The sequence below is a fragment of the Eucyclogobius newberryi genome, unplaced genomic scaffold (genome assembly GCF_026437365.1).
Source record: "Eucyclogobius newberryi isolate DKJ021-1_F unplaced genomic scaffold, fEucNew1.0.hap1 SCAF_5, whole genome shotgun sequence".
Classification (NCBI taxonomy): Eukaryota; Metazoa; Chordata; class Actinopteri; order Gobiiformes; family Gobiidae; genus Eucyclogobius; species Eucyclogobius newberryi.
Window position 1 is genome coordinate 14,736,645 of NW_027316167.1, and position 15,619 is coordinate 14,752,263.

The 15,619-nt window shown below is 39.4% G+C and overlaps 1 protein-coding gene across 4 annotated transcripts in view; it reads right to left on the reverse strand.

Moving 5' to 3' along the window:
• Positions 1-2,299: 2,299 nt before the first annotated feature.
• Positions 2,300-15,619, reverse strand: part of LOC140381693 (protocadherin-9) — a 281,734-nt gene continuing 268,414 nt past the window's right edge. For all 4 annotated transcript variants that reach the window (XM_072465805.1, XM_072465803.1, XM_072465804.1 and 1 more), the window contains one exon: positions 2,300-4,348. In XM_072465805.1, the coding sequence (XP_072321906.1) occupies positions 3,981-4,348 (368 nt within the window). In that variant the 3' untranslated portion in view covers positions 2,300-3,980. The remainder of the gene's footprint in view (positions 4,349-15,619) is intronic.

The window sequence follows — 15,619 nt, forward strand, 5'->3', positions numbered from 1 at the left end:
CATCTTATAACTCGCCGAGTCACCCTTTGTTCATTCAATCTAAGCTTTTAAAATTTTATGATTTGGTAGACCTGTATACTGCTAAATTTATGTATCTTGTTAAATGTAATCAAGTCCCTACATCATTGAGGATAAAGTTTGCCCAGAGGGAAAGTAAATATAATTTAAGGGGAACGTGTATATTTGACAGACCTTATGTGAGAACAACGCTGAGGGAACATTGTTTGTCAAGTAAAGGAGTTAAATTATGGAACAATTGTTGCGATGAATTAAAAAATGCCATTTCTTTATTTCTGTTTAAAAGGATCTTTAAGGAAACAATCATAGAAAAATATTTGGCAGAATGAAAATGCAGCTTTGTTATAAAACCTTGAATGCTTGTGGAGGATACTTGTGAGCAAACTGTCCAGTATTATGTAGTGTTGTTTTTGTTGATGAACTGTGGCTTATGAACTATAAAATGTCCACCAATGTTGAGCGTTTGAGAGAAGGGTAGGCACAATAAGCTTTGGCTTCTGCCTACACCTGGTCAAAAAACATTAATGTATCTCGAATTTAGTTTTGTGCTTGAATGTTGAGCACCTTTTGATTTGTTTTTGACCAAACCACATTAAAAAAAAAAAAAAAAAAAAAAAAAAAGTATGACCTGCACACCTTTAAACTCCAAAAAATGAGGCAATTTTTTTTTTAATGCCAATTTAAAAAAAAAAAAAGAGGATAATGTTTTAATATGTCAACAAAATGAAGTAAGCAATTGAAACTTGGCTCTATCCATCTTCCAAATATGTGCAATCTTTACACATAAATACCCTATTTATATATGAAGTTATTACATCATTAATAGCTTGTAGTACATTATTTTCCGACATTTATAGAAGCAAATTACAGAAGAGCTTTCCAAATAATATCTTAAAAGTCAATTTTTTTTTCCTATTTCCCTGCAGTGTCTTGCCGTATTGTTTCCAGTTACATACAACATGTTTTTTGGGACTTGCATGTTGCACAGATGCATGTCCAGGTATATACATGTGCAAAAGGTTAATCAAACATTAAGTTGGCAAGTCTCCTCCATTGTGAAACTTTACAGTTCCATTCAAAGCTTAAAAATCTTTGAAAGTGGCACAAAGGAGGGTCTCTCAGCCTTCCATTCAGTGAAGGTGCCTGCTGTGCCTTCATTGCACTCAGCTCTCTCCTCCTCAGCCTGTTCACACACAACAAACGTCACCTCTCACATCTCCTCTCCACGATCCCTTTCCTTTAAACATATTATTTTTGGCTTCTACACAAAAGCTTAAGCGACAAAGAATCTCCGTTGGAAAATGTAAGAGCTGTCCTTAGATGAATGAGACCTTTTCTTTTCCATGGCAACTACCTTTGAGAATTCTGTTTTTGGCTGTTATTCCAGCATTGTGTTTGTAAAGCAGAGTGGCCCCCAGAGTGACCCTAAAGTGACGATTTGTCTCATTGGATTAGGCCCTGATGTAGCACAGATTGTATAGTGACAGATGCTCAAATCAAACTGCAGTGACTTGAAATGACAAACAAATGAGTCAGGTTCACAAATAGTTTTATCAACTGGATTAACTTTGAAGCTGAGATAACGGCACAAACAATGTCATTGAACTTCTACGACATTGTTTGTGAGAGATTTGTTAAAGAACACATATTATGCAAAATATATTTCTTTTGGGGGGGGCTTTTAACATTTTAACATTGTTCTCTCATGAAAACATAAACATACCAGGAGTAGCAACTAGCTTAATTCACGCTAGTTTGATGTATCCGGGTGAGAAAGTCTTCTCCCTTCAGCGCGTCAAAAACACTTTGTTCTGAATCTACTCGATCTGTGACGTGGCTCTGAGAATACCATAAATCCTATACTTATACTCTGGAGCGACTTATATATGATATTATTGTCACACTTGCAACTGCATTTCATACTCCAGTGTGACTTATATATGTTTTTTTTCTTCTCTATTATGCATTTTTTGGCTGGTGTGACTTATAGTCCGGAAAGTATTTATTCTGCATCTTTAAGCATCCTCATGTTTGGTGTGTATTTAGAAGAGGACAAAATTAGCAATCATAACAACTTCAATAAGTGATACAAGTTTCAAAATGCACTGATTTGATGATTCAACAGGGTTTTAGCATTTCTAAACCGTGATGTTTACACGTTCTTCAGTGGTGCATATCAAATGAGTGAATATTGGTAAACTGGCAGCAGGCCTGTCGTCTAAGTTTTATGTTCAAGATGTAAATGACACCGTAATGTGAGTGCAATAAGACAAATTAAGCATACACGTAATTAAAACATTTATTGCAGTAGCTTTATACCTGTAGAGTAGTAACAAGGAGTAACTGTTTCAGTATCAGTGAAGTCAAACATCCTCACAAACTGACAAACATACTGCGAGAAGCAAACCACCATCCCAGGAAACTCTTCTAATTGTGACGGAAACATGAAAGTGCTTTACAAACCCAAAATGCACAAATCAAACTTCCATCAAAAAATAAAATGACACAAAAATGACCAAGTTCATTAAAAAAGCTATATCTTTTTAGCATGCTGTTTCCATTGTGTAGTTAGCCTTCCATGCTGTGGAGTTAAACAAAAGCTCTTCAGACAGTGACGACAGATGATGCATGTTTGACCCATTACATGCCACTGCGGATGTACCAAGAACTACATTTTTCAATTTGGCAAACATTCAAGCCATAAGGCTTTTGATCTTTTAATCAGACATTTTCTATAGCCGCCAGCGTGTCATCAGCATCAAAATAATATCAATTTATAGATTTGCAGAAGCATAATGAAGGCACGGTGATTGAATGTTACTTAACCAGTGTTTTCTTAATGCAAAGCATGTGAAAATAATATATACACATACACCAGGTCAAGAAATTGCAGTAGATTGCACTGAGGGGCAGCTCAGTCCACACAACTTGAATAAAATCTATACATTAATAAGTCTGTTAGATAAAACATTTAGCCATTTACAAATATATTGCTATTTAATTGTACTTCCAAAATTTGTTTATAGGTGAGCTGTGTTTTTATAATGCACATTTTTCGCAATGACATCCTGGATAGAAAAGTCTTGTTTAAAAAGATTTGCCTGTGATTTTGAAGGAAAAGTGTTTTTATGAAACATGTGATGCTGAATGTATCTAGGTAGGGTGACCATATGCCTTTAATACACAAAACTGAACAACAATCTTGCACTTTAAATCAGATCTAATTCTTATTAGAAACGGCATTATCCACATATGGAAAAGGGGTGACTGGAGGGAGAATTGGTATTGTGCATATTAGAAAGTTGAGAAAGAGGATTAAATACATATATGGGACTATGGTCACCCTAACTTGTTATGAAAATTTATATTGAAATTAATCATATTTTAAAGATATATATTTTTTTGTTCATTGTACAATATGCCACATTTAACATTGTTGCAAGGTGAGGTTCCACACAAGCCTTTAAGATCCCACTGCCCTATGCACGTGGGTATAACAGGTACATGGTAGTGGTTATAGTCCTATTTACATACACACAGACGATGAATAAACAGTGTCCACTAAGAGTGTTATTACCATAGAACAACACTTGTACGTCCATTTTATTTGATTGTGTCGATTAATATAGACCTGGAATACTCAAGTACAACCACATCACAAATACCTGTATATATTGGTCGACCATTGGAGATTTTGTCTTTTTTTCTTTTTCTTCTTGCAATAATTGGAACTGTCTCACTGAAGAAATCCATTCAGGTTTGGTAAAAAGGGGTTCCTATCTGGGCCATAGTAAAATCCAATTGTAACAAACACTGCATAAGCACTAAAGTCAGGAGGCCTACGGAGTCTGTGGGGCTAAAACATGGCAGAAGCGTCAACTTAAGTGGAAAGAGACAGGGGGGAAAAAAGAAGCGGCAAAGGACCTGGCGCCACTTGTGTCCATAAGTTGCCCCGAGCCGCCTTATAGCTGCTGGTCTTTGGGGCTGTCAGGGCAGGACGCCGGCTGGCACGACTTAAGACTCACCAACGGGATATCCGACATGCCACTGTTAGTGAAGTGCCCCTCTCCGCTCCCAAACTGCTTCCTGTCTCCAAAATGCTCCGTCCGATTCTCGCTTTTCCAGGCTCGTGTGAGAGTGTGCCCGTTGATGAGTTTGTCTTTGGGACCCCACTCCCGCTGAGATCCGAAGCTGGACACGGGGGATTTGGGTTGCGAGTACGATCCCATGGTGGGGGGCATCCAGCAGTTGTCGGAGTGTCCCAGGATAAGGCATTCCTGCGTGCACATCTCAGACGCCTCCACTAGGCCTCGGGGTCCCAGCGGTCCGTCTGCAAAACAAGAGAAAGGTCAAGGGATTAGTCACAAAAGAAACAGTGCTCATTATGACCATCAAGATCTGGGTTCAGATTTAATGGCGTCATTATTTTGCTCGTTAATACAGTATACATTACATATTGCGTGCCTGCTCCTGTCCTATGATAATAGAGTCGAAAAATGTATTTCATACCACTAAATAAATAATAAATCACAAAAAAAATGAACAAAAATAAATAAGTAGTTTGAATTCTGAGATAATAACCGTTGAGTATTTTTAATTTGCCTTTTTTTTCTTCTTTTATTTTGCAAAAACAAAAACATTGCAAGCATTTTCTTACATATTTTTTTGTTTTAAATTCCAATTTATTTTAGCCTCATGGGAATTTTGAGTTCATTTCCACTTGTTACAGAGAGTGTACATTGTGTAGCATCGTTTGAACCATCAATCAACCATTTCTTCATTAACAGTGGAGCAGATGTGTTGCAACTTCTCATGAGGATAATATAAATGCTAAGATTTTCCACAGAGGACTGTAGGTCCATAATAATGTGTAAAGAGGGAGACACAAACCAGACACTAATAAGACAGAGACTTCACTGCATTGGCACCGGCTAATAATAATATCCACACACTAATTAGTCCAGCATTCAGTGTTTTTGCATTTATTGAATTCTCAGTAACTTCCCTCTGTCTTGGTGTGTACTTTCTTTAAGATTTCAAAAAATAATATACTTTTGGTTAATTCTGTCATTGAAAAAAATATATATAAATGCAAACCTATTTAGTTGGACAGATGTTTATCTACTACTACTTTCTATCTGCACATGTTTTTACGTGTTGTATCAGACTTTTTTCTAGGTAAGTTTAGTTTGATCAACTTTTCTCATCATGTTTGAGGAACTCACAATGAACAAATGAGTCTGAATATATATTTTGCACAGAATGATTTCCACAATCCACGTTTGTCGGTTTATTGTTGGACTCTTGCATTTATTGGATTGAAAAGTGGTATGATTATGACAATTTGTCAGAGGCATAGACATGATCATTATAATAATTCTGCATGCATAACACAGTGCTTGAAACATTTAAACTGTGTCTAACTCAGCTATGTGATGTTCCTTGACCTACAAAGTTTTCTTCTCTGTTTGTTCACACACAATTACATGTCTGTTTGAGTAAATCCATCCTCCACAGTCAAACGCAGTACTCAGATGTTTCATGGCTGACCTCCGTATCAATGCAAAGAAACACATACAAACTAATTGGTTCAGTCAGCATAACATCGTTTCAGCTGTACCACTGCATTCCTCTGTACAGTACTCAGAACATTTCTCCGCTACAAACCGACTGTGCTCTGATGAGAAGAAAAGCCCACAGAAAAAGCCTGTATTATGGCCAGTCTTGTGTGCCAGTCCATCAGAATAACAGGCTGAGCATAATTGGCGTGTGAGAAGTTGGACCAAGACACACATTATCATAGTTGCATAGAGAGAGCAATAATAGTGGAGCCCTGGAGACGCGCAGATGAATTTCTCAAATGAGATATAGTGACATCTGGGGAGCTGTTAGAGCAGAAGATGTGAGGAGGGCACAGGAGCGGGGAGAAGAACAGGCCAGCAGAGGAGACATTAAAGCCCACGGATGGACATTTCTGATCCTTTCTGTTCATATTGTCAGCCCTGGAGATGGGAAAGGAGATGTCAACGGTGCTATTAGTAGTGTTTCTGTTGTACATAATAAACAAAACTTCACGTGTGTTGGCGCATTAGTGGTCGGTGTTATTCAGGTTAGGAAAAAGTGAAAATGTTATTTGAGGGATAATTACTTTTACTGCGCCAAATAAATGGTGCTACGGCCATGGATGGTTTATAAGTGGTTCTTATTGTAAATTATTCAGTGGGGTTAGGAAACAACAGCAGGCTGCTACATAGAGCAGCAGGACACAAGGGAGGGAGACTTTTGTCCTGAGGGCTGTTACTCTGCTCAGACTGAACCAGATGTATTCATTATATTTTGTTTTTTAATTACCAGATGTGGCAATTTCTGTAAATTTTCCATTGGCTGATGTCCATAATAGAGATGTCAGAATGACAATTGTGCTTTGTGTGAAAAATATACATGACAGACGATGCCTCACTTGTGTGCGGGGCATTAGTGATCTGTGCTGATTACGAATGGATCAGGAAACCATAAAGCCCGCATGTGCTTTCTCCAGCATAAAAGGTAATCTAGTCATTAATTTGTTAATCAGGTGCATTTTGTGCTGTGCTATTCCCCCAGTGTAACAAACATGACCATTTGCATGTAGATTGGTACAATCAGTGGTCCCGGTGGGCCGCACAGGATCATTTGAATCAGCCATTTCCCTGGTAATCTTCACATACCTGCTGCTGCGGACAAAGTCTGATTCAAAGACCACTCGAGGTACGGCGATTTGGGCCAGAAAATGCTTCTGTATACGGTTTTATTATGCATCACACGTGACACTGATTACCAACAGAGGAGTGTGAGGGAGAATGGATATTAGGCTTGGATTGCAGCAGATAAGGAAAAAGACCACGAAGAATACAAAACATTTGACTTTTCTGATGTCCGAGTATTGAAGTAGGACTATTTCATTAGTGTTTGAAAAAGTTGGTTGAAAAAAAAAGATCCGACAAAATGGGATAGGTAAACCTGACAATTGCCTAGGACCCCAAGCTGAAGGGGGCCCCATAAGATATGACAAATAACCTACTAGGCTTGAAAATGTAACAGTTGAGTCCTCCCAGGGCCCCCATGATTACTCTAAAGTATATTCTGTGTATTATGTCTAAAGAACAATGCACTATGTTAAATGTACACATCCCACAAGCTGTTTTCGTGCCCAAGTTTTGTAATCTACAAGTGTGGTTCCCAAGCTTTATTGTCTTGAGTATCCCTCGTCACCACGGAAATACATGTGTTTACCACAAAGTTTTGTTTTTACAATTGTATTTTCTTTTTAAAATTCTATTCATGTCCAAAGTTCTCTAAAACATTATTTAAAAATTACCATTTCCTACAAAGAACACCTTTTTTTTCTTTTAAATTACACATTCTTCAAAACTCAAATCACTCCAGATACCCCCTGGTGAGGGAGAGGTTCCCGTACCCCTCGTTGAGAAACACAGATTTTTAAAACTCCAACCGAAGCCTCTTCTCCAGCAGACACTACTACACCCTGTATGCACTAGAACACAGTATTTTCCTGCTGGTTTCAGATTACCTCACACCTCATCCTTAAAACTGCCTGTCTAGTGAGGAAGCGGCTCCAAATCAGAGAAAATTGGGCGTATTTCAAAACACACACATTCAGTCCTGCCAGAAACATAATTGCTTAATTGTGTGGAACGACTATATTTACAGTTGAAGAATGTCTCCCTGGAAGACAGTTTTTATATTTTCTATTTTTTGCACACCGATAAAAACAGTCTTTCTCTTCCATTACCAGCTTCAGTGGGAGTCTGTTCTCCCAATTTCACAAGTCAAATTCGGTGCATTAAACATTTCAAAAAGCTCTTTGTTTTGCGGCTCCCTGTTGATTCAGATGGAGTCCCGGGCTCTGAAATATGCTGATGTATTTAATTGAAAGGACAGTCAGAGCAGTACATCAGATGCCCTCCCGCTGACACTTCTCACGCACACTGCCCACTTATTATGTGTCATCCCTCTCCCCCATAAAATCACTCCTTATTAGCTCTTGTTTCTACTTGTTAAGGCTATTTTTCAGTTTTGGCATTGACCTGTTTCTCCAGTAGCTTTGTCCAGTGTTTTTAATAAACACTCAAGTGTTTCAAAATAAAGCTGCTTGTTAGCCATTATCTAGACTACTATTAGGACACTCTGAATTGTACAGTTGTTAGCGGCCAGTGCATTCCCTTTCTGCAATCTGACTGACTCACAGTAATTGCCGTTGCAATTGTTATGTTGATTTTTGTATATGCCGCACAAACTCCAATGTGCTTATGTTGGTTGAGGGCTAGTATACAATAGTATTATTGGTAGGAGTGATATTGGTAATAAAGCAGTAAAAGTTCACAGGAAAAACAGGTATACTTTTAATAAAGGTTTGTGGTAGTCAAATGTATTTAAATATGTACATTTTCCTCATGTACTGACTACATGCGGTGGAAAGAGTCCTGAAAATATGCCCTTAAGTACTGTCATGTGCTTGTTTGTATAAAAAGAAAACTTTGCACCATGAGGGAGCGAGCACAGCTTGCCAAACTTTATAAAGAAGAAATCTCCCGCACACTGTTTGCCTTGCAGCATCAGTGATTTTATTCACTAGAAAGAAACATTTCGGCCCTTGTATTTGCCTGATGAAGGCCAAGGGCTGAAATGTTGCTATCCTGTAAATAAAATCACTGGTGCTGAAAGGAAGACGGTATGCGGACATGTACACAATTACAAGTACTGCTGCCAAAATTAGAAAATGCAAAATTGACCTACTACAGTAAACTACTAGTACAAGTTACTTTTAATGTGTGTTCAGCAGACCATACTTTCATAGGAAATATGATTAGTGCAGCCCGGTGGTCAGGCTCCGCAGTGTCGTGAGTTTCGACAATTTACTGCATGTCCTCCCTTCTCTCTCATCCCCCATTACACTCTGTACTTTCCTGTCAATAAAGCCAATGGGGAACAAAATCATAAAAAAAGATTAATTAAACAGTTAACCGTTTAAGTAAGTATTTTCTGAGCTTTGGCCAATCAGCGCTTTCATGTGTGTTTGTAGTGAGAGGATCAGACACAGTGGTGAGATGGTTATGCATGGGACAATTGATACTACACTCAGTAATTCTTATTATTTTATCTGTAATAAACTGAGAATTTGTTGGTTAGATGTTTAAATTGGTTCTGTATGTGATTTTGTCTGTGACTGTATTGAGGTCCGTGTGTTGGCTAAGCTGGTTTGCAGGGCGTATGGATGACGTGCTGCTGTCCTGCTGGAGCCTGAGGAGCTGCTGTGATAAGGAGCAGTGCACCTCGGCTCCAGAGCGGTGATAAGAAGCCGTCAGCCATGTCCACATCATGCCGCTGCTGCAGCCTACACAAACAAACACAAAGATCCTGACGGAATTCACATGATGCGTGATATTCAAATTGTTATGGCTATTATGAAACATTCATAAGAACTTCTATGCAGCAGAACTCAAAGTACTTCTAAACTTGTAAACATAAACGTATCACTACACTATGTACAGTGTGATCAGAGCCATAAAATGTAATGTAAAAACAATATGGACTAAGTGTGGGCAATATTGACATTATTTCCACAGCTGTAGCGTCAAACAGAAGAGTGAATCCCTTGAGCTTTCTTCAAAGGAATCAAACAACGCAGGAGAAAACAGCAATTTAAGCTCACACAACACTGTGCTTTTGCCAGTTCTGTTCTTTGTGGCATTGTGTGACTTGTGTTTTCACGCCGTATTTCAGATCACAACTAACAAAGCTGAGCAACATTATGTGACAATGTGCAGCCTACCACAAACGCCAATGTTCCCGCTGCTCAAAGGCCCATTATTTATGCAGCTCTTTGCACAGAGAAATGCCTCGACTTCAAAATGGCTTGGCCATTACTGTAGCTGTTGACAAAAACAAATGTGAATATTCATGTCATGAAATGGTCACAAACTGATTTCTCTGGTCTCTGTTTTTGCAGTTTGAGCACTTCAACCAATCCAACAGCAAGTAAACCATCACATTTTCAGTGGAATAGGTCTGGTATGCCTGGCATTTGTTAAAAGCATGACCAAAACAACACCATTCGTGAAGTATTCTGAAACATACTGCAGCTGATTTTGCTCGTTTTGTTGAGTAAACACTGAGTCAAAAAGCTGAGGATGACAGAGCTGTATGTGCCTTTATTTAATCACATATACCGTTGTACACAAAGGTGGTCTTCATAAATGTATCCAGGGTAGAAAAACCAAGAAGCCAAGACCTCCCCTGAGTCCCCAAATGTCACTATACACATGATAGATTCAGACAGTCACAGTTTTGTTGGTAATATTGTGCAGTTTTTGAGTACATTTTCAAAGTAACATGGTGCTTTCTAATCTTGTTGCTCATGGTTACTCTACTTGCGAAGCCAAGTCCTCTTTACACTCCTAAAACACACTATACCATGCACACTATACCACGCACACTATACCACGCACACTATAACACGCACACTATACCACGCACACTATAACACGCACACTATAACACGCACACTATAACGCGCACGCTATGCCACGCACGCTATAACACGCACACTATAACACGCACGCTATGCCACGCACGCTATAACACGCACACTATAACACGCACACTATAACACGCACGCTATGCCACGCACGCTATAACACGCACACTATACCATGCACACTATAACACGCACGCTATAACACGCACACTATAACACGCACACTATACCACGCACACTATAACACGCACACTATAACACACACACTATAACACGCACACCATACCACGCACACTATACCACGCACACTATACCACGCACACCATACCACGCACACTATAACACGCACACTATAACACGCACACCATACCACGCACACTATAACACGCACACCATACCACGCACACTATAACACGCACACCATACCACGCACACTATAACACGCACACCATACCACGCACACTATAACACGCACACTATAACACACACACTATAACACGCACACCATACCACGCACACTATAACACGCACACTATAACACGCACACTATAACACGCACACCATACCACGCACACTATAACACGCACACCATACCACGCACACTATAACACGCACGCTATGCCACGCACGCACACTATAACACGCACACTATACCACGCACACCATACCACGCACACTATACCACGCACACTCTACCACGCACACTATAACACGCACGCTATACCACGCACACTATAACACGCACGCACACTATACCACGCACACCATACCACGCACACCATACCACGCACACTCTACCACGCACACTATACCACGCACACTATACCACGCACACTATAACACGCACACTATACCACGCACTCTATACCACGCACACTATACCACGCACGCTATAACACGCACACTATACCACGCACACTATCCCACACACACTCTCACGCGCACAGAAGCTAATAGCCGGTGGCGGGTGCTTGGTGCCGAGCCCCTGAGTGCTTTAAATAACACTGAGGCAGGTGTTGAGGAATGCAGGGGATTCAGATGTGTGTCAGATGGAGCTGACTTTTGCTTACAGCCCTGTGCAAATGCTGCAGATGTCCACCAAGACGGATAACATTACGACAAAGAAACCGTCTGATTGCTTTCCTGATATGGTCATTAGGATGTGCTCACGGCTGTCTGTTTAAGCCCACAGAAGCAGGCGAACAGATACCATAAGCCGTGAGCCGTTGTTGTTTAACGATGGACGCTTTGACCAAATGGCACTATATACACAAGCTACAGTCGACGAAAAATCCATATTTTCTCCCTTTTTGTCCAGAGGTTGTTTTTAATTATAAGGGAGTGTTCTTGTTTTACTCTGATGGCTATTCCTAATGACATAACGTTGAGCTAATTAATTGGATGCACACTATGAGAGCTGACGTGTAATAACAGCCGTCAGAATAGCACAGGGGAGTGAGCGGAGCGGGAGCGGGAAGTGATTGAGTGGAGAGGGTTGCGTGTCCATAGGGCTTGTTTATTTATCCACGCTGTTAGCCCGTCCAGATGTTGTTGAAGAAGAAGAATCGGCTTTGTTTGCTTGGGTGTAGTGCTGTACTCGCAACTCTAAGAAACAAAACCAAAACACACATAGTATAAATCCTCCGTCACTAGACTGTAGGGCTGGGTATTGCCAAGTATCTCATGATAAAGTACGTATCGCAATACACCCATGTCCACAAAGAGGGTCTTAAAAGTTTTTTACTAGATTGATGTGTTCCTAATGCATTCAAATATCACGCCCATAAAAGCCTTAATATTTGAACACAATTGATTTTTTAATAACTCATTTTTTCAACTCAACAGATTTGGCCTTAATGAGGTAGTCAATAGGTATTTAGGTGTGTACTCAGCCATTTATAATACATTAACATGATTATACGACAAAATGATAGCACTTTCTTTAGAATAACGTAGGAATGTTCAAGATTATTATAAAACTGTTCATGAAATGTCTAATGTTTGTCTATGTGATCTGTTTTCTGTCAATACCTGCTCAAATCTAGTTTCAATTCATAGGATTTTGAATACTTTTGACAACCCTCGACAAACTAGTTTGATGAGTTTGAGGAGTAGACTGTGTTGCTGTGGTCGGTGTCCAGTGAAACGTGGTATTATCGCTGCGTGCTGCTCGGTGGCATATTAAAACCTACTGCGTGAACAGCAGCGAGGCGATCTGGGGTTGGGGAGATATGATGGTGAACAAAGCTGAACAGGCTCTATCGTCAGGAGAGCAGCAGTCTGCCTGTCAGAGGCTTTCAGTCGCTCCCCAGAGGCCTGGCTGTACACAACTCCTCATGAGGAGAGATGAAGGGCGCAGGGAGGGACCAGAAAAAAGACAACTCTCCCAAAAGGAAATGTAGGGTGGTCTAAGAGTTTGTACAGACAAGTGCCTTTATAGACGAGACCAAAGTGAAAGCACAACAAACCCGTCAAAGCCGACATTTACATATCTGTGAACAAATAAGATTAAATTAGAGGTATTTTCAGAGCAATTTGTAATTCAAATGCAAGACTGATGTGCTTTTTGTCTGACTCCAAAATAATATGAGGAATACTGTGACATCAAGAGTGATTTGTGAGTAGCTGTAGAGATGATTTGACTCCTCTCAGGTCAACAACAACCAATATCAGCAGACGAAGATCCGTACAATCATTCAATATATATGTATACACCATAGTGAAAAAAAACTCCTGCAAAATAGACAAAATAACATAAACACACACCTGCAATTGTTCTGATCGTTCTTCCTATAGTTTGAGGCTCGCATCTTGAACTTACTGTGTTTGAGATGGTGATTGACAAGCGTCTACAACACAACAGTTTCAGTTCTGTGTTGTTCGGTCCACTCCTTTGAGAACATTTCATCCCTGGGTCATTGAGGATCTTTGAGGACATCAAAGATCACAGTCAGGATTTTAAATAATAATGGATAATAATAATGTCTATTAAATCAGCTCTTCCTTCAAATTCTCTCCACCACCCAAGGGCTTAACTTCTCATCCACAAGAAGGAATATTCTATCAAAGGGCTTGACTTGTTACTAATTAACACTATATCATAAAATAAGAATTTAATAAAGTTTCAAGTATGCTCTAGTTTAATTAGCAGGGATTATTATTATTATTAAGGACAAAAGTCGCTTCTGTAAATGGTTCAGCAAGCGGTCATTATTTTTCTTTCTTTGTATTTTACTACAACAGAGTATAAGGGTCATTCACAATAAAATAAAAAGATATGCAGGCACTACGAGAATAAACTCATTACATTAAAGTAATCATTTTATGAGATTAGTAGTAAATGTATGAGAATAAAGTTGAAATAAAGATGTCATTTTTGGAGGGTTAGGGTTAGTCGACATTTAAACGTTTAGGGGCCGGTGTCAATGTTACGAGTCAAAGTGACACTTTTGCCACCATGGCCAGGACACAAATGAACGGGCTTGGATGAGTAAACAGTTTAGAACTACACAAAAGCCTGCAATAGATGTTAAAATGTGCATGTGTGCTGATTAAAAGACAGATTGCCACTGCAGTTTAGCAGCACCTCTCTCTCTATCAACCCTCTGCTTGCTCCATGGTGTCGCCATAGTGAACCTTGGAAAAGGCCCGTGGAGCTCAGCGCTCCCCGGGGCTCAGACACCGGTTGTGCTCTGTGCTCCGTGCCACAGCTGCCTGCAAACAGGTGGAGGAGCTTCTGTGCGACATCCACACACGCTGCTCCTTTATTGCTTCATTTCTCGTTCCTGAACACAATCACCGTTCTTACGTTCTCATTGTGGACTTGACTACAGCCCCTGAAGTGGCATAAGGAGACGTGTACACTGGGAAGCTTTAGTTTTACACACTGATTCTAACCTTTTTTGCATCCCTTTGGACAAACACCAGCCCACACTGGACAGCATAGTGGTACATTTTTGAAGCATTCATGTTTCAACTTCAAGTAGGCTGCTAATTAGTGAAGACAATTCGGTAAAAGTAGAGCTGGGTTTCGATTCAAATTTCAAGAATCGATTCGATTCCGCTTTTTACGTTTCAAAATGTTTTTTTTCTGATTTCTCAGATCCCATCCGATTCGCTCCGATTTCGATCTGATTTCCGATTCGATCCGATTTCGATTCGATCCGGGGATTAATGTTATTAAAAATGAAAAATGTATTTGAACCGTTAACCTTAACCGTTGAAAAGGTTAAGGGTCAATCTACCTTCAAGAAAGATAATCCAGGAGTCCTGAAGTATCTTTCTTGAAGGTAGATTGAAGTTCACTGAGGGAAATGTAGAAAATAATTTTAATAAAAAAAAATAAAAAATAAACGATCTTTGGACGTACGAATCGATAATCGGTCATTAATATGCAAATCGGAAAATCGATTATTTCAACCCAGCTCTAGTAAAAAGCTTAAAAAAGTCAGATTTGCAATTAAGTCTGGCGCGTTGATCGTGTATTACAATATTATCTACACATATATTGTCAATACTGAACTTAAATGCCAAACCTCTACCCGGTCATCCCTATAGTAACAGAAAAGTTTTAAAAAATAACATAAATTCAGATTGAATACCTGGAGTAATCAGTGGTTTCAGCTTGCTGTTAATAGTTGACATTTTAAGGATGTTTCACCATTAAAGGATATAATATTCAGTTTTTAATTGTTAATTGCAATGGAAGCGGTCCTAAGTTTTCATAATTCTGTCACCCATGGATAAGCTTCAACCGTCAAATTTGTGAAAAATGTATATATTTTGCTATTAAATAATGGTACAAAACTATGTTCCTGCTAACACAAACGTTTCTGATAATGCATGAATTTATGTACCATTATTACAAAGTCTTACACAGTTGAATTACCTTATGAAGCCTGATGCTGAGTGCTGTGTTGTGTCATTGCAATTCATTCGACTGGCCTATATAATGTAGCGTTTTTGATTTTAAGTGCAGGTGGGTGGCTCACACAAGGAAACCAAATTCAAACACAATACAATGCTTTTAAAAATGTCTGCACAACCCAGGCATTTTTTACCTGT